Genomic DNA, 20,402 nt, shown 5'->3' with positions numbered 1-20,402 from the left:
TGTTCATTTATTTTTGTCACATATTTGCCCATGAGAGTATAATTTATCCTGCTTTATGTGTATTAAAAGTTTAAAGAAAAAGTATTATGTATCAAAATTGTTGACCTATCAGCAAACACCATGATTGCTTTGATTTGGATCTGAGTATTCCTCTAAGGCTCATGTATTAAAGACATCATCCCCACAGTGGCATTAATGGAAGGTGGAATCATTAAGAGGTGGGGTAAAGTCAGATGTTTATAGGTCTCTGGAGGAGTACACTTGAAAGGTATTGTCCTCAGTATTTTTTTGTTTTTGCTACCTGTTTCCTAATGAGATGTCAGATTTTTGCTTCAACATATGCTGCTGTCATGATATGCTGCCTTGCCATAACATCAAAAGCATTAGGTCCAACTGATCATGGGTAGAAACTCTAAAACTGTGAGCCAAAATAGGTGTTTCCCCTTTATAGGATGACTATGGCATTTGTTATAGTAATGGAAAGCTGACCAACAGAAAACTGGTAGTGAGAAGTGGGGTCTTTGTTGTTGCTATATACTTGATGATGTGGAGAAGCCTTTGGAATTGGTTTACAGGAAGAGTTTGGAAATATTTGGAGGAGCGGGCTGGAGAAAACCTAGCATGCTGTAAACAGAGCTTACCTTGTATTTTGCTGTGGGCTCAAAAACCAGACTGCTGATGGGAGTGCCAAGAGTAAAGGTGATGCAGGTGAGGTTTCTATTGGGAAGTGAGGACTATTGGAAACTGGACCATAGGCTAAATGTTACACCATGGCAATTAATTTGAATACATTTTGATCATGCTCAGATGCTTTGTGGGAGACTGAGATCAAGGGTGGTAGACGAGTTAACTAGCAGAGGAAATTTCAAGGCAGCCCAGTATTCAAGCTGTGGTGTAGATATTACTGGCTACCTTTAACTGGATTTATAGTAAGAATCAGGAGAAAAGAGAAACATCAGAGTGACTTGAAAATTTTGCAGCTTGGCCAGAGAAGGGATGGGTATAAGTTTTGGATAAGGACTGTGTGGTTATTGGCACCTATAAAAAGAAGACAAGCACTCTGTACCAGGACAATAGGAAGGATGCCTCCAAGATATCTCAGGAATCTGCAAGGCCACCCTACCCATTGGTAGGCTCAGAGATCTGGAAGTGTGAATTTCTTTCAAAGTCTTTAATTTGAGGAAAGACATCAGAGATAGACACCCTGTGCACCCAGGACCACCTCAGAATGACTTTCCAGTGTTAAGACAACAAAGTACTCAGAGGCCACCACAGCTAGTTTCAAGTGGGTCCAGGTATATAGCTCATGCTGGCAGCAGAACTTGGCATTGTCCACATGATGTTGTGGCATCCATTAAGATTTCAAAGGAAAGCTCTGGAGGCCAGGCAGTGTGTTACAGTGTTGAAGTCCCTGCAGTGGGGTGATTCATGGAGCTATGGGAGTGCATCCAAAAAGCTATAGTTTAGACCCTGAAAGGTAGAGATCCCAGCATTGAGCAGTGCCTGTTGAGGAAAGCTCTAGGGAGTATGCAAAAGTTTTCCTAAAAGAGTACCATTGTGGGTGAACACAAGCAAGGCCGTATAGGTGGAATCCCATATCCCACCACAGGTTGTCCTCGATACAGGGCATGAAGATTCAGGACTTAATGTTTGCCCTACTGGGTTTTGGTGTTGATTTGTGACAATTCCTTTCTCTTCCCCTATTCCATACGTTTCAATGGTAATATTTACCCTGTGCCCTGTCCCATCATTGTATCTTGAAAGTATGTTACTTGTGTTTTGATTTCTCGCAGGGGCTCACAGCTGAATTTGCCTTTAGTCTTGAAGAAGACTTTGGATTTCAACTTTTGAGCAATGCTGGAACAATTAAGATTTTGAGGATTCCTGGAGATGGACTAAAGACATCTTGCACTGTAAGATAGTCATAACCCTTAGGGAACAGCAGCAGAATGCTACAATTTGGATTTTTAGTGTCCTCCAAAGGCCCATGTAGTAAAGCTTGGTTCCCAGGGTCATGTAATTGGGATGTGGGGGAATCTTTAAGAGCTGGGGCATAGTGGGAGGTCGTTTGGTCACAGGAGGAATGCCCTTAAAGGGGATTTTGAGGCCTCCATCTCTTCCTCACTTTTTCCTTTTGCTTTTTGGTTCATGATAAGGTACATGGCTTTGCTCTGCATGCACTCCTACCATGATGTGCTGCCTTACCACAGGCTCTAAAGCAACGGGGATAATGGATCATGTACTGAAACCTCCAAATTTGTGAAACAATTCACTTCATAAGTTGATTGTCTCAGGGATTTTTTTTTTATTGCAACAGAAAGCTAACAAGTGATACTGTGAGGTACACATTATTCTGAGATAGCAAATCAATGCCCATATCTCTCAATATTTTCACAAGATTTTAAATGTTTAAATGCAAACTAGTTTTAATAAGGCCTTAAAATTTTCACTAGTAAATGACTGAAATATAATATTGTCTGTCACCTTAATTCTATGACATCAATAGCTAATACTTATGTAATGCTACCAAGGTCAGACACAGATCTAAGCTCCTCACTTATACTTCTCAGTTGAGTTCCCCTAATAGCCACATTGGTTAAATACTATTTATTATTTATAATTTTAGATAAAATTAAGGTACAGAGTATTGAATAATTTTCCTAAGAGTGAACATTTGAAATAGGCAATATGAGACCAGAGCTATTTCTTGAAACAAGATGCCAAATTAATAAATTTAATATTCCTCATTTCAAATGGTCAGAGCTAGGACTATGTGCTTTAAAATTTAGACATAAAAACAATTTCCACTGCCAATCCTTCATATTAGTTTATATCAGTTTGTCCCTATAGCTGCTTCTCAAGGTATAGATACATTTTCTTTTGAAGGACATATCTTTGTTGAACTTCATTATATATGTGTGTGTGTGTGTGTGTGTGTATTTTAATTCTCTCTCTACTAGGATGTGAACACTAAATTTTAAAGAAGGTACCAATATGCCTTGTCTTTGTGTAGGTAGTGTTTTAGAATAATTTCTACCACATGATTGGTGCTTAATTATTATTTGTTTGATGAAAAAATAAATTACCAATCTATACTATATGTTTTCTAGGATTCTGGATTTGAACTATGTTCATTAAACTTTTTTACTGTATGAGACAAGTATTATATATAGCATATAGAACACGTTTAACAAATAGTGCTTAAATTAGTCACACACATACACAGGTAATATTTATGCTCATTCCTAAAAGTGAAGTCTTAAAGATTTTTATAAAATGTAATGTATTCTACTTTGGAATGTGATTATGAAAAAAAAATTTAAAAAGAGTAAAAATTTGGAAAATGAAGACATGGAGTACCTTTCTTTTATCCTATGTAAAGGCTGCATTGCTCTTTAATTTGGAATGGGGGCCAGCTGGTTCTCCTGGTTGAGACTTGGTTGATTTTTGTCTACTATTCTAGTCACTCATGCAGAGCCTACTACATAAAAATCACACACTAAATACTTATTAAATGAATGGAAAGTACACAAATTCCTTTGCCTTCAGGCATATGATAAAATTTTAAATCACAGTTTCAGTCAGTGCTAGGAAAAGTTGTGGATAAGAAAAGGCATATATTTTTTCTGTTCCTAAGTTCTTGTTTCAGCCAAGAGTTGACGTTATTTATTATATGAAGTAGAGAGATGGTTACTAGCAAAGTTACCATGAAGAATAAAAAAGAAGCATGTAACTTAATGATCTCTATGATTAAAATGACACATTAGAACAGGCCCTTTGGGTTACAGATACATACTATATACTCAATGATGACTTTGTGCTTGTCCTTGTACATAATGACAATGGTGGCAATGACAAGAACTCAAAGACACTGGATTGGATGACACTGTAAATTTTATGACGTACTACTTTTTTGTTTGTTTATTTTTAATTCTAATTTGTTACATATACAGCAGAAGCCATTACAATTCATATATCACATATACAGCACAATTTTTCATAACTCTGGTTGTATAAAAAGTATATCCACACCATTCATGTCTTCATTCATGTAGTTAGGGTAATGATATCCATCTCATTCCACCATCTCTTTTATCCCCATCCCCCTTCCCTTTCCCTCCCACCCCTTTGTCCTATCTAGAGTTCATCTAATTCTGCCATGCTCCCCCTACCAACCTGACTATGAATCAGCCTCCTAATATCAGAGAAAATATACTGCGTTTGGTTTTCTGGGATTGGCTAACATCACTTAACATTATATTCTCTAACTATCCATTTACCTGCAAATTCCATGATTTGATTCTCTTTTATTTCTGAGTAATATTCCACTGTGTATATATACCACATTTTCTTTATCCATTCATCTACTGAAGGGCAACTAGGTTGGTTCCACAGTTCAAATATTGTGAATTGTGCTACTGTAAACATTGATGTGGCTGTGTCCCTATAGTATGCTGCTTTTAAGTTCTTTGGGTATAAACCAAGGAGTGGGATAGCTGGGTCAAATGGTGGTTCGATTCCCAGCTTTCCAATGAATCTCCATATTGCTATCCATATTGGCTACACTAATTTGCAGTCCCACCAGCAATGTATGAGTGTGCCTTTTCCTCCATATCCTCGCCAACATTTATTGTTGTTTGTATTATTGATAACTGCCATTCTGACTGGAGTGAGATAAAATCTTAGAGTAGTTTTGATCTGCATTTCTCTAATTGCTAGAGCTGTTGAACATGTTTTCACATATTTGTTGATTGATTATATATATCATCTTCTGAGAGGTGTCTGCTCAGTTCCTTGGCCCATTTATTGATTAGGCTATTTGTTTTTTCGGTGTTTAGCTTTTTGTATTCTTTATATACCCTAGAGATTAGTGTTCTATCTGATGTGTGAGTGGTAAAAATTTGCTCCCAAGATGTAGGTTCTCTATTCACTTCACCTAAACACTAGAAAAACTAGGGATAATAGGAACATATTTCAACATCACAAAAGCTATGTATGCTAAGTCTCAGGCCAACATCATTCTAAATGGAGAAAAATTGAAAGCATTCCCTCTAAAAACTGGAACAATACAGGGATGCCCTCTTTCACCACTTCTACTAAACATAGTTCTTAAAACACTAGCCAGAGCAATTAGACATATAAAAGAAATTAAAGGGATGCGGATGGGAAGATAACTCAAATTAGCACTATTTGCTGACAATATGATTCTATATCTAGAAGAATTCCACTGGAAAACTTCTAGAACTAGTAAATGAATTCAGCAAAGTAGCAGGATACAAAATCAACACCCATAAACCAAAGGCATTTTTGTATATCAGTGACAAATCCTTAGAAAGGGAATGAGAAAAACTACCCCATTTACAATTGTCTCAAAACAAACAAACAAACAAACTTGGGAATCAACCTAACGAAATAAGTGAAAGACTTCTCCAACAAAAACTACAGAATGCTATAGAAAGAAATTAAAGAAAACCTTAGAAGATGGAAAGATCTCTGTTGTTCCTTGATAGGCAGAATTAATATTGTCAAAATGACCATATTACCATAAACACTATACAGATTTAATGCAATTCCAATAAAAATCCCAATGACATTCCTCATAGAAATAGAAAAAGAAGTCATGAAATTCATCTGGAAAAATAAGAGACCCAGAATAGCTAAAGCAATCTTGAGCAAGAAGAGTGAAGCAGGTGGCATCACTATACCTGAATTAAACTATACCACAGAGCAATAGTAACAAAACCAACATGGTGTTGGCACCAAAATAGACTGGTAGACCAATGCTACAGAATAGAGGACACAAAGACTAACCCACACAATTACAGTTATATAAGACAAAGGCTCCAAAATCATACATTGTAGAAAAGAGGGCCTCTTCAACAAATGGTTCTGGGAAAACTGGAAATCCATATGCAACAAAATGAAATTAAACTCCTATATCTCACTATGCACAAAACTCAACACAAGTGGATCAAAGACCTAAGAATTAAACCAGAGACACTGTGACTATTAAAAGAAAAAGTAGGCCGAAATCTCCATCATGTGGGATTAGGCCCCAAATTCCTTAATAAGATTCCTATAGTGCAAGAATTAAAATCAAGAATCAATAAATGGGATGGATTAAAACTAAAAAGCTTCTTTTCAGCAAAAGAAACAAATGAGTGACAGACTACTTTTGCTCAAATGACATTTTTCTTATTTACTGGCTATGAAAATTTTGAACCTTTTAATTCATTTCTTAACTTTTTAAGCACTTTTAATTATCTGATAGGAAAATTAGAGTATTTGTTACCTTCTTTTGGCACTTGAACTATTTTATCATTTTGAACACTGAGAACAGTGCCTGGCACCTAATATAAGCATAGTATTTAGCTATTATTAAGCACCTATCATGCCCCAGACTTTGAAGTATATGAACAAGGCTGTGGAAAGCAAAACAAAATATAAAATTACTGTAAAAATTATATACAAAATCTTTGAGATTAGTGTGTAGATTCTAAATACAGTTGCCAAGTAAGTTGGTAGAATAAAGTGTGGGCTCTGAAGACTCACTGGCTTGTTCAAATCCAAGCTCCTTTCCATATCAATTCCATGACTGTTATCTTGGGAAAGTCAGAGGGGCTCCCTAGGATTCTGCTTCCTTATTTTCAGTAGTGTTTGCCTCACAGAATTGTTAAGATTAAATGTGATAGAAATGTTAAGAGTCTCACACATAAAATAGAGGCTCATATTTTATTTATTCATATTGTATCAGAGTGGTAGAATAATATGGATTTTAAAATAAACCTTAATTTATATGAGACTAAAATGTCAGTGATTTGTAAATTACTACACCAATGAGATAAATTATTTTTAGCAACATACAAATTAGAATCGTATATTTTCTCTTCTTCCTTCATGATGCAATGAAATATGATGATTCAGCTTTTTCTGCAACACTGAGGGCAATTTGAAGAATTTAAGTTTATTAATTCCAACGAAATTAATTGCGCTTCATAATGTTTCTTTGTGGAAATTTCAGATGCATAGCCCTAGAGCTGTCAATAGTGGCCAAGTTGAAAACCAGATCCAAAAGATATTTCTAAACAATTCTCTTTTGGCCTCATTATGTTATATTCCATATAGACATATTACAACTCAATACACCACCTGACATTTTTTATGATGAAACACCTCATAATAGAAAAAAAGAATCATGCACTAGAAATCTGTTATCTGATGGAAATGACAAGGTGATAGGATTTTTTGCTTAAAGCAGGTAATTGGAAGATTCTACAGATAAAAACTGCCAAAAAATCAAAGTTCACCGCATACTGTGCAATTTGGTTTGGAAGTAACTTAAGACATCACACAGAGAATAAAATTATCATCTAACCGCATGAAATAGTGTCATTAAAGCACAGTAATTTCCTTCTAGGTAGTTTTATTATATATGGTGTGAATATTAATTTGTCCTGCTTTAAGTTAGGGACATAAATAGTTTTCAAATGAACAGTAGTTGTGTTATTATTCTGCCTTCAATAGTTTCTTCTTTACATTTTCTATTCCTTTTACTTCTCAGTATATAGATGTAAGCTATAATTATGACTTACCAAGTTATAAAATTTAGTAAGTTTCTCATCAATAACTTTTCTGAGACCAAAATTTATTTACTATTATGAGTGTCTTAGCTTGGATTGCTATAAGAAACTCTTTCCATAGACTAGAAGGTTTAAATGACAGACACGAATTTCTTATAGTTCTGGAGACCAGGAGTTTCAAGCTTGGGTGAAGTTCTCTTCCTGGGTTATAGAAAACAGCCTTGTTGCTGTGTCCTCACATAGGGGAAAGAAAAAAGAAACAGAAAGCAAGTCTCTCATCTCTTCTTAAAAGGGCACTAATATCCCAAGAACCCTTCTCTCATGACCTCATCTAATCTAATTACCTCTCAAAGTCCCAACCTCCTAATTCTATACAACTGAGGGAGTAGGCTTTCAACACAGGAATTGGGGGTTGGGGAGAACAAACATTCAGAACCAAACACTAAAAATGCAGTAATGCTTTCATGTTATTGTTTTGGTCTAAATTAACAGGCATGCAGATAAAGTTTTCAGTATATTTCAATACTATATTCAGATAAACATGTATTTATTAAGTCAGGTGTTTCTGAATTGGCAGGAAGCCATAAAGACAGGAACATTGTCCTAAAGTGTATCAGTTTGTTAATGAAAATCAATGCAAAGGAGTCTTACCTTTCGTGATAACTTTCCTGGAGCTTCCCTATTTTTCTGTAGCTGAAGCTGAATAACTGATTTATCTTTCTGAAACATTTTGTGGCTCCCCAAACAGTGATCACTGAAGAAGAAAAAAATGAACACAATCACATCCTCCTACAATACCCTCAAGTGTGTGTTTTCTTCCTTGTCTTCATTTCCTTTTTATTTTTGGAACTTATTCTGGTAAAGTCTGGTAAGAGTAACCTGAGAGTGTGTGTGTGTATGTATGTGTGTGAATGAATATAATGAGAGGAGATCATATATACATAGATTAAGTGTAGCAGCATATTGTAATTTTTTAAAATGCATTAATAAATTAGAAAATGATTAAATACACTTACGATGGTTACAGTAAGCTATAATAAAGAATAATTTACAAAATTATTTATGTAGCAATCTCAAAACTGAGGTCCACATGCTTCTGGAGGCCTCTAGGTGATGCCACAGTATCTATGTGTTGGACCATTGTATGAAGGGAGCAGAGTTGAGTAGTAGAAATTTGATGGCTTTGGAGATATGTAGACTAGCTCTGTGACCTTAGGCAGGCTAAGTGAACTAAAACTATCTGAAATTCAATACTATCCTCTTTGGGTTTGAGAAATTAATGTCTACATCAAAGGGTTGACAAGAAGATTAAGCAGAAAAAAAAATCCCTTCATATTTCAGAATTTCTAATGGCGTAATTATATTTTCTTTTCCTCTCTGTTTTTTGCCCCTAAATATTTGCCAAGCCCAAACTGCATAGTGATCACAGCAAATGGCTCTTTTGAAACATACCATTTTAAACAAAGTCTGAAGGATTTTTCTGTGAAATGAAAGGCTTTTGCTGGGTAGTCTCCTTTATTGCTTTCAACTTTTACATCTCCAACCCTTGTTATTCAGAAAAATTTGTTTTGTAAATGTATTTTATTCAAAGTATCTTGGCTAAATATGAGAAGGATTTCAGGAGAAAAAAAATATCATACTGGAAGTTTGGGATCCTTAAAGTAATAATTTACTAAATATGTGGAACTCTTATGCCTAGCACAGTAACACAAATTAGAGTATTATTTGGTTAATATCCACTGTTATATTTAAATATTTAAATTATTTTGACAGTTTTTATTCTTAATACCTAACTTCTATATTACTATAGATTTATATTAAATATATTGTTTTAGTGATCTAGAACTACACTGGCCAGCATAGAAGCTATTTAGACACATGTGACTACAGATCAATTGCACTGAGGCTAGTCTGAATTAACATGTACTAAAAGTGTAAATTACTCACTGGATTTTGAAGATTCATCACAAATAATAGTGTGAAACATCTCAAAAACTTCATTTAATTACATATTGAAAGAATATTTCAGCCATATTGAGTTAAATAATAAATTAAGTATATTGTGGCTTGTTTCTTTTTCTATTTCTTATTATGGCTAGTAGAAAATTTAAAACTAATAGGTAACCCACATAACAGGTCCGTTGAATTGTACAATGCAAGAGAAAATTAAAATGAAGAGAAAAAAAAGGATTAAAGACGAGATAGGAGGGTGGTATGATGTCTAATTTAATGAGAAAATGGAGAAAAATATATTTGTGTTCAAGGAGGTGTGTTAGTCAGCTTTTTGAAGCTGTGACCAAAATACCTGACATCAACAACTTAAAGGAGGAAAGATTTGTTTTGTTTCATGATTTCAAAGGTTTCAGTCCATGGTTGGCTGGTCCCATTGCTTTGGGCCTGAGGAGAGGCAGAATATCATGACAAATGGGTGTGGCAGAGGAAAGCTGCTCAGCTTATAGCAACCAGAGAGCAGAGAAAGAGAAAGAGGAAGGACCTAAGGACAAGATAAGGTCGATATGGTCTCTAAGAGCATACCCATTCCTCCAACCATGACTCACCTGCCTGCTGTTTCTACCACCTTTTAGTAGGCCATTCAAATTATTAATCCACCAAATGGATTGTTATGGTTTGGATATAAGGTGTTATCCCCCAAGATCCTGTGTTAATGCACTAATATTCAGGGGTAAATGTTTAGATTATGACAGGTATGACCTAATCAGTCCATTCTAGTTTGAATGGACTGAATTTGTGGCACCCAAAGGCAGGTAGTGTGTGGTGGCAGGGGATAGGTCACTAGAGGCATGCCCTGGAAAGATTTGTCTTCCTTGCAGTCACTTCCCCTTACTCTCTTTGCTGCCTGGCTGCCCTGAGATAAACAGAAACTCCTCTGCCATGACCTTCTGCTATGATGTTCTACCTCTCTTATGGGCCAGAGCAATGGAGACAGTTAATCATGGAGTAAATCTCTGAAACCAGGGGCCAAAATATACTTTCCATCCTCTAAGTTTTCTTGTCAGCTATTTCATTCACAGCAACAAAAAGCTTACATATGGATTCATCCACTAATGAGGTTAGATACCTCACGATCCAATCATTTCCTTAAAGCCCCATCTCTGAACATTATTGCACTGGAGACCATGCTTTCAATACAAGAGACTTTGGGTAACATTCCAGATCCAAAGCATAACAGAAATCTAGGTCTCAAAGGGGATAGTAGGAAAGGATACAATATCAAGACAAAGAAATGCAAAGCTTGGCAGTGTGGGAAGATGGGTTTGAACACATGTGGTTTTATACACTTATGAAATGAACACTGGAACTATCTAGTTCAGATTGTACACTCAGATTTCAAGTCAGTGTGCTCAGTATGTTTTCTTTGATAATCATGTGTAAAATTAAACTGTTCAATAAACTGAATCTATGATGCAATCAAAAGTTGAGGTTTAGGTTTTTTTCTTAATATATACTTGCACATCATGATTTCTGTACATTTATTATTCTCTCAACAAATATTTTATTCCAACTCTGCTATTTAATATCTTAGTAACTGTTATGAGTATACTTATCATTAAAGATGAACACTAAAAGGGTGCTTATACATAATTGTCTCTATTTCCTATTCATATATTACTCATGCTATTTAAAAGTATTTCTTTGGCAATATGTTATATAAAGAGAGATTGATAGTCTTAACACACACACACACACACACACAAACACAAAAACAGAAATGCAAATACATCTGTCTTAAAGTGAAAAAAAAAACTTTCTAGATAATACCCAATCTATGAATATTGATTCTCACCACCCTAGGCACTCCTCTAAACACAAATTTATGAGCAGGCTTTTTCACTGGAATAAATATATATCCTCATTTCATAGGATAACAGGGTCAAATGTTCTTCATTTATATGTAAGGAGTAGCCACAGAGGTATGTAGTGAAATATTAATGTCATGTATAGAAAAAGACTATTGTAATTTGACTGTAAGAATATTGAGAACCAGAATGTCTGACAGCTTTTTAAGATTTTTTAAAGAAAATTCAGTAATTATGTGAGACTTTAACACTTATTAAAACTAGGTCAGAAATACAGGTAAGGGGGGTTGCGGGTGCCAGTGGTAGACCTCTTGCCTGACATGCATGAGGCGGAGAGAGAGAGAGAGAGAGAGAGAGAGAGATTGTGAGACAGAAAGAGAGAGATTGATTGTGAGACTGAAAGAGAGAGATTGATTGTGAGAGAGGAGAGGACAAGAGAGGAAAGGAGAAGAGAGGAGAGAAGAAAAAGGAAAAGAAAGGAAAGAAAAGGAAAGGGGGAAAGAGAAAAGAAATAAACAAATATAACAAAATGGTAATGCTAGTATAGTACTTTACAGGGCATTTTTTTAAGTGGTATGTGCACACTTATGCATACAGGCATACATATATTCATTTGGCATTTGCTACTTTGAAATTTCTGTGATGATACATCTATAATATCTTTTTTTAAGAGAGAGAGAGAATTTTTTAATATTTATTTTTTTAGTTTTCAGTGGACACAACATCTTTATTTTATTTTTATATGGTGCTGAGGATCAAACCCAGTGCCCCGCGCATGCCAGGCGAGTGGCGCTACCGCTTGAGCCACAACCCACAGCCCCAATAATATCTTTTAATTCTAGTAAGCTGCTCTTTGTAACAAATAAAACAGTCCCATATTTTATGCTCAAAGTGGTATTTGGAGTTGTCTCAGCACAGATAAAGATTAGTGGTATGTGGTTTCTGATGCCAAAACTACTCAAGTTTATTGTTATTTTGCTTCCAGGGGAACAATGGATAGGAAAAGTTAAACTTCATTACTTGGAGAGACAGAAAGAAGTTGAATTATAAATCCAGGGCTTGTAGTTAGTAGAGATGGGTAATGCTCTTGAACAGAGACCATCTATGACATCAACAGTTATTATTCAAGAGGGAACTGGACCAAGGAGTTCTAAACCTTTCCTCTCAAATGCTTCGTTTTTCTTAAAGCAGCCTATAAAAGGCAATAAACAATCATGCTTCCTCACTTAATATGGTTATATTCCTTTTTACATAGAACACATATATTTTTAATTTGAAAATAAGATTAAATTGAATATACGAATGAAAGAGGTTTTCTTAATGCCAGAAGAAATGTTTTATAGCAAGTCTCAAGTTTGCAATGCCTTTTCTATGACTCCATGCAGTCAAAGCAATTAAGTAAGTAGTAGCACAATAATCTATATAAATGAAGTTAACTAAGACAGAATCAATAAGAAAAACTCAACAGAGATGCTGGAACCCTGCATCCTCTGAAAAAAATAAGTCCTGAACTCTAAGAAGCTCTTTTTGGGTATGATATGAAAAAAAATGTAATAATGATACCAACACAGGAAATTAGAAATAGAAATTTTATTCCATCTCAAGGTTTCATTATCTTTCCTATAAGCACTCCAGAGGAGAAATATTCCACAACCTTACAGATGGTGGAATGCGATCATCATCATTACCCTAAGTACATATATAAAGGATACGAAGGATATGACTCTACTTTGTGTACAACCAGAGATATGAAAAATTGTGCTCTATATGTATAAGTTGTAAAGCATTCTGTTGTCATATATAACAAATTAAAATTTTAAAAATATTTAAAAAGGAACAGAATAAAATGGCATATTTCAGCTTATTAAGATGATATTGGTTAATTTTAAATAATATGTAACTCAAAAATTCTTTAGCTAAATTTTTTCTTAATTTAGAGAAATTAGAACAGTAGGCTATTTAAATTTTAATTAATTCCAAATTTTGGAGGGTACTTAGAAATTACTAACTTTAAAAAACAATTTTTTTAAGGAACAAAATAACTTGATAACTGCAGACTATAGTTCTAGATATAATGAAATTAAATGCTGTACCTATTACATTCAAGTCTGCTTTGCCATGTCTCCTTGGGAAAATTCTACAACATCTTTGTGCTTCTCTTTATCAAGTCTGTCTAGTAATGGTGTTTGCAAATTCAGCTTTTTAGAAAACCTAAGTATGAAATATGCTTTATTTACTAAATGTGGCTTAATAATAAACTATCTTTATCTATTACAAGCTTTTTCTTTGGAGTGTTGTTCTCAAAAGAAAAACATATAGAGTATCCACATATGAGCACATTTGTTCTAACACAGTGTTATTGAATGAAAACTAAGTGTAAATTTGTATGGTGTTTTGTTGTTAGCTTTCTATTAGAGATAGACAAAACAGTTAATTTTGAAATGCTATGATAAACACTTTGAAGGAGATCGAAAATCTTAAAAGTACACCTCTTAATGAGTGATTGATCAACAGATTGTACTTTCTGAACCGTGTGTGAAAGCCCAAAGTTATGCCAGGTTCCTTCTATCTTCCCACATGATCCAGGGATTTTATAAGTGGAGGAGTATTCAAAGTAAGTCCAAAAACTTACAACATATTAGTTTATAATTTGAAGTCTTAGGCTGCTCTAAATGTGGTAAAATTGTCCAGTTTTTCAAGTTTGCTAAATGAAAGTTTTAATTTCATTGGGGGGGGGGGGGNAAATTCTTTTAAAATTTAAAATACTGTCACATTTATGGATAGGAGACATTAGAAGTTTGGTTAGTAATCATCTACTGATATTTTTTACTTAAATTTGACCATTATGATTATATGTGCATTTGTATATTGGTGGCATTAGCTTTTCTTTTATATTTTGAAAGCATATTGGAAGTATTTCTAAGAACTTCTTGAAAATTTGTATTATGAAAAAGTCTCAATGAATATGCTCCCCAGAAATGGAAAATTTTTGAACAACAAACAGGTATTTAAATAAATATATGGTAAGAATTTAATCAATTAAAAAACCCCTAAATATTTAACATATGAAATGGTTGAAAAATATTTGTTACAAACAATATGGTTATATCATACAGCAATTATTTTGAAAATGTCTAAAGTACAATATTAAATGTGCAAAGCACAATTTTAAGCTTCCCAGGTGTCTGGTATTTCATATATATATATATATATATATATATATATATATATATATATTTAGAACTCTGAGGTGTAACATTCCTTGGTAACACTAAATAATAAAAGGAGTTTTGTTTCATTTTGATCAGGGATATAAAACTGGTCATTGTAAGCAAATAAAGGTCCAAACAGAGTTTTCAAGAAAGAATATTCAGTTTCTCCTTATGAGGCATTTATGGTTAACTACTGACAATACAGTCATGGTTTATTTAGCTAAAACTTTTGAATATAGCACATTTATTGTTTCACACAGCAGATGATCAGGAGAATTATTTCAAAATTGAATTATAAAGTAAGGCTTATTGGAAATTTTTTAGAGAAGACATTACTTAAATTATATAGACCAGGGGTGAGAAATAGAAAAAACCTATATTCCTAGTAATCATTGGGCTAGAGAAAAAGTGATAAAATTATGAGATTGCATTGTAGTTCATATATTGTAAATATCTTTATGAAGAAAGATAAAGAACTCATGTGAGATGGCTACAAGTCTAAGTATCTATTGTTACTCTCTGGAAGGAAGGCAGATGTGGGAATACTATAGGGAACAGCCCTCAACTTCCAGTCCTCTTGTGCTGCAACTGAGGGGAAAGAGAAAATGCTGTACTTGCTGTCTCAAACCTGCCCCTGGACAAGTATGGTGGGATCAGCCTCTTGAAACAGATCATGAGAAATGGGATTACCAAGTATACCCCTTGCCATGGTAATTAAATTTGGGCTAAGGAACAGGAGCAAAATAAAATATTTCAATATTTTTGAATGAACCAGATATTTCTATTCCTCTATTATTTCTTGAATTTGTTATTTTCTTTTTCTCTTTTTGTGATGCTGGGGATGGACCCAGGACTTCATGCATGCTAACTATGTGCTCTATTTGGTAACTACAGACCCTGTACTCTCTATTCTGGTTCTAATTTACTAGTTCCATATCCTGTGCTTCATATTTAAAAAAGTATTATGCTTCCAGGAGCCTATAAAAATTGATGTTTTCTGTTCTAATTTTGAGTTTACTCTCTGTTCATAATAGTGTATCATTCAAAATCCTATTTATAAAGCATTTTCTGAGGAGAATACTAATAGTTAATGAGATCATATTTGATATATTTGAACTATCTGGTAAATATACCATGATTTCAATGTAGAATCAGTCAGAAATTTGTCATTTTTGAAGAGAGTTCCAGGCAGAAAATGTTAAAGTGAGTGCCTGGTATTTGTAGATTTTCTAGATACACTTAATAGGAAGAAGCAGAGCAAGAGCCATGGCAGGGGGAGGGCAGGAAGAGAAAGAACAGACAATGAGAGAGTTACAGGATATTTCAATTAAGACAAAATGTTTTTGATACTAAATTAAGATGAGGGTTAAATGGGTTACAAAAATATAGTTGATATATGAAAAAATGGAATTTTGTTTTTCCATGAGCTTACTGCTTATTTTTTAGTAAGTTATGAGGTATAAACATCTTAATTACTTTGTTGATTAGATTTAATTTTATATGATGCATTATTCTGGGAATGTGGGCAAATATTTTTTTCTTTAGGAGAGTATAAATTCTGGTCCTTTATATCCTTGGCTTTTAATCTTGTGCTACTTTAAAAGGCGAGCTGTGGCCCAGCAACATAGACTTCACCCAAAAGCCTGTTGGAAATGCCAATTCTGAGGCCACTCCAGATCAAATGAGTCAGAACAGATCCTCAGGCGACTCTTATGACACAGTAAAGTCTGAGACACTTGCATTAGTTTATTGGTATGAATGTAAATATATTGTGTAATTTATATATGCACGTATACATGTACATATAGTCATGTTTATTTACATTTCCTCTTTTTTCAGGATTTTATATACTATTCTACTTGGTAAAGAAAGGATAATTCAATAAAAATACAAAATAGAACTTAGGTAATACAAAATAGAGAACCACAAACATGCCATTAGCAAAGCTGCGGGGGCGGGGGGGGGGGAAGCATCCTGATGATTGGCATTTCAATTTGAATGACAAAGGGACTTCTCTGTAATGGGGTTCAGGACACACTATCCCAAAATAGGAAACCCTGGCATTTTAAGAAACAGCAGCAGAATAAGCTCACTCTCATTCCTCCCCACCCCATTGCTCTGCTTCTAGGAAACAGGTCACAAAAATCATCATTCCAAAGGCACACTCCCTACACCCTGAGGACAGGCATATCCTTATCCCCCAGACAAAGTCTTCAGTAAGAATCTGAACAAACAGGCCCCCTTTGCTTGCTTCCCATCCTCATTCTGAAATTCTACCCGCTTTGTTCACTCACACTTCCCGTGACTGTCCTGTCTTCATCATATTTAAATGTAAAAACACCTGGTTCTCAATGTTTCTTTGGGTCTTCATTTCTGAAGGACACAGTGTGAAATAAATCATATGCTTCATTTCTTATTAATCTGTCTTTTGCTATAAGTGCTTCAGCCATGAACCTAGCAATGGGTAAGAAATCTTTTTTCTCCTACAACTATATCCTCTAAGCTTGGTTGGTTCCACAAGTATTTATTGTGGCTAGTTTAACAGACAGATATACTATCTGAAAGAAATCAAGTAGTTTAAAGTTTGAGAATTTGCTATTTAATCCAGAGTGGATGAGAATCAAATGAATATCAATAAAAATACATGTGTTTAATAACCAGAAAAGTAATACTTCTTTTAGGATATTGGATTTCTGATGAACACATGAAAGCTTAAGGAAATGAGAGTAATAGTAGTTAAAAATAGTACTACTCAATTTCACTGATTAAAAACATTTTAGGCCTAGAATATTCACATGTAATACCATTCATTCCAAAGAAAATATTATTATTCCCATTTAACAGGTGGGAAAAGTGAGAGATAAATTATCTTTAGAATCTGCTTGTGCAGATTCTGATACTTGAAAAAGGTGCTGATAACTTAGGTTGGAGAACGAATAGCCTTTTAAACAAGTGGGACAAAGGAAACTATATATAGGTGAATGAAACTAGATTCCCATCTTTCACCCTGCACAAAAGCCAACTTGAAGTGAATTAAAGACCTAGGAATTACACAAGAAACTTTGCAAAGGCTAGAAGAAAACACTCTAACATGTCAAAGGAACCAACTTCATTAACAAGTGCAAGAAATAAAACCGAAAATTAATATGTGAGAGAGCATCAAATTAAAAAGCTTATGCACAGCAAAGGCAATGATTAAGATTATGAACAGAGAGCCTAAATCATGGGAGAGAATAATTGCCAGCTATTTCTTCAACATGGGTTTAATATCCAGAATATATAAAGAACTCAGAAAATTAAAAACAAAAACAAAAAACCCACCGCAGGGGCTGGGATTGTGGCTCAATGGTAGCATGCTTGCTTTGCATGTGTGAAGCACTGGGTTTGATCCTCAACACCACATATAAATAAATAAAATAAAGGTATCATGTCAATCCACAACCAAAACAACAACAATAAAACACCACAAATAATCAAGAAATAAGTCAATAAATGGGAAAAAATACTAAACAGATGCTTTTCAAAAGAAGAAATGCAAATGACCAACAAATATATGAAAAAATGTCCAACATCCCTAGCAATCAGAGAAATGCAAATCAAAACAACATTGGAATTTCTTTTCACTCCACTTAGGCAATTATCAAGAATACAAATAATGATAAATTTGGCAAGGATGTGGAGAAAAGGTACACTCATGCATTGCTGGTGGTACTGCACAGTAGTACCACTACTTTGAAAAGCAGTATGGTGATCTCTCAAAAGACTAGCAATGGAATCACCATATGACCCAGATATCTCACTCCTTGGTATTTATCCAAAAGAACTAAAATCAGCAGTCTATAGAAAAAGAATCACTTTAATGTTTATAGCAGCACAATTTACAATAGACAAGATATGAAACCAGCCCAGGTGCCTATCTACAGATGAATGGAGAAAGAAAATGTGGTAGAGTTTTAATCGATGGATGGAACAAGAGAAAATGGATGGAACAGGAGAAAATCATGCTAAGTGAAATAAGCCAGACTCAGATAGTCTAGGGTTGAATGCTGTCTTGCATATGCTGAAGCATAACAAAATAAGAAAATAAAGGCGGGGAGGTCCCATGAAAAAAGAAGGGAAGTCATTATAGTAGAGAAAAGGAATAGAGAGGAGGAAGAAAGGATGGGAAAAGGAAAGAGCTGCAGAATGAAATCAGCTAAATTATGCTATATACATATACAAATAAATCACAGTGAATTCCAACCAATATGTATATTTAGAGTGTACCAATTAAAAATTAAATTAATTAATAGAAGGAAGACCAGTAGAGTAGAGGAAGGCAAACAGGGAGAGAAGAGAGGAATGAAAAAGGAAGTACTGCAGACTGAAATGGAGAAAATTATATTCCATACAAGTGTGATTAATTGAAGATGAACCTGAATGTATATACAGCTATAATGAATTAACACAAACCTTTTTTTAAATAACATTTTTAGAATGAAATTACATAGGACAATATTCATAATATCTAATTTTATATTTGGCATAGTAAATATTTTGTTATAAACATCTGTGTCTCCATACATGTATATGTGTGCACTGAAGAGGATGAAAGAGCTTATAACAAAATAATAATAATGACTCACTAACCTATGCTGATTTTCATAAAATCTGACTTAGTTTCTCAATATCCCTTCAGTGCTCAGATACTTAATGCATTTCAAACTTGACTAGTTATCATGCATCCTCAAAATTTTTGTTTCTTTCAGATCTATTTTATTGTCATTGGACTTACCATTGAACCTGGTCATCATCTTCTATCTCTTCCTCTCACACAATCCCTCATTTTCACTCACCAAGTTTTTAAATTCCACCATGTTAATATCCCTGGATTTCACTCCTCCTGTGAGGCCTCCTGCAACTCCTTCGTCTCTGGCCCTGTCAGTCTCTCACATGTTCAGGAAGGATCTCCAAACTACTTCTAATTCCATTAAAGCCTATGTTATTATTCACGTTGTCATTTGTGTTTCCCCAGTAGAAACAATTTATTTCTTTAACTGAATGATAACAAAGTCATGCTTATCGTGGAAACTCCATAAATAAAAAATGACTAAATATCATCTATATTGTAATTCTTTTCAAGGTATAATGACTCTAACATTTTAGTGTGTAGGATCTCATTTTCTTTTTTTTTAATGTTATATGCATTTATTAATATGTCAAATGAACCTCACAATTATATAAAACTATAAGTCACTACTAAAAACAAATTTAAAAGATATGTTTAATTTAATTTTTTATTATTTATTTGTGTTATTTTCAATCATTCTATAATTTCTCCATTCATTCATTCACTTAAATATGTATTAATTTCCCCATATTTGTTAATTTCCAAAATCTCTGCCTGTTGTTGATTTCTAATTTGTTTTTTAAAGGAAGCATTTTTCACAAGTCTGGAAGTGAGTTCTCAGGCTATGAAGTAGTTGGAATCAGTTATTATTTGCTACTAGAATTTTCTAATACATTTCAACTTTTCAGGCATTTGGTTCAAGTTTGTCATGCATATGTCTTCATGATGAATGAAGAAATCTACTATTTTTTAAATTTTTTATTGTTGGTTATTCAAAACATTACATAGTTCTTGATATATCATTTTTCACCCTTTGATTCAAGTGGGTTATGAGCTCCCGTTTTTACCCCATATACAGATTGCAGAATCACATCAGTTACACATCCATTGATTTACATATTGCCATACTAGTGTCTGTTGTGTTCTGCTGCCTTTCCTATCCTCTAGTATACCCCCCCTCCCC

The 20,402-nt window shown here is 34.2% G+C and overlaps 1 protein-coding gene across 3 annotated transcripts in view; it reads right to left on the bottom strand.

The window, feature by feature from the left end:
- Nucleotides 1-20,402, bottom strand: part of Pik3c2g (phosphatidylinositol-4-phosphate 3-kinase catalytic subunit type 2 gamma) — a 340,206-nt gene that overhangs the window by 273,284 nt on the left and 46,520 nt on the right. For all 3 annotated transcript variants that reach the window (XM_048787228.1, XM_015498207.2, XM_048787229.1), the window contains one exon: nt 8,232-8,334. In XM_048787228.1, coding sequence (XP_048643185.1) covers nt 8,232-8,334 — 103 coding nt within the window. The remainder of the gene's footprint in view (nt 1-8,231; nt 8,335-20,402) is intronic.

Source organism: Marmota marmota, unplaced genomic scaffold (assembly GCF_001458135.2).
Source record: "Marmota marmota marmota unplaced genomic scaffold, marMar, whole genome shotgun sequence".
Taxonomy (NCBI): domain Eukaryota; kingdom Metazoa; phylum Chordata; class Mammalia; order Rodentia; family Sciuridae; genus Marmota; species Marmota marmota.
This window is presented reverse-complemented; position numbering and strand designations above follow the sequence as displayed.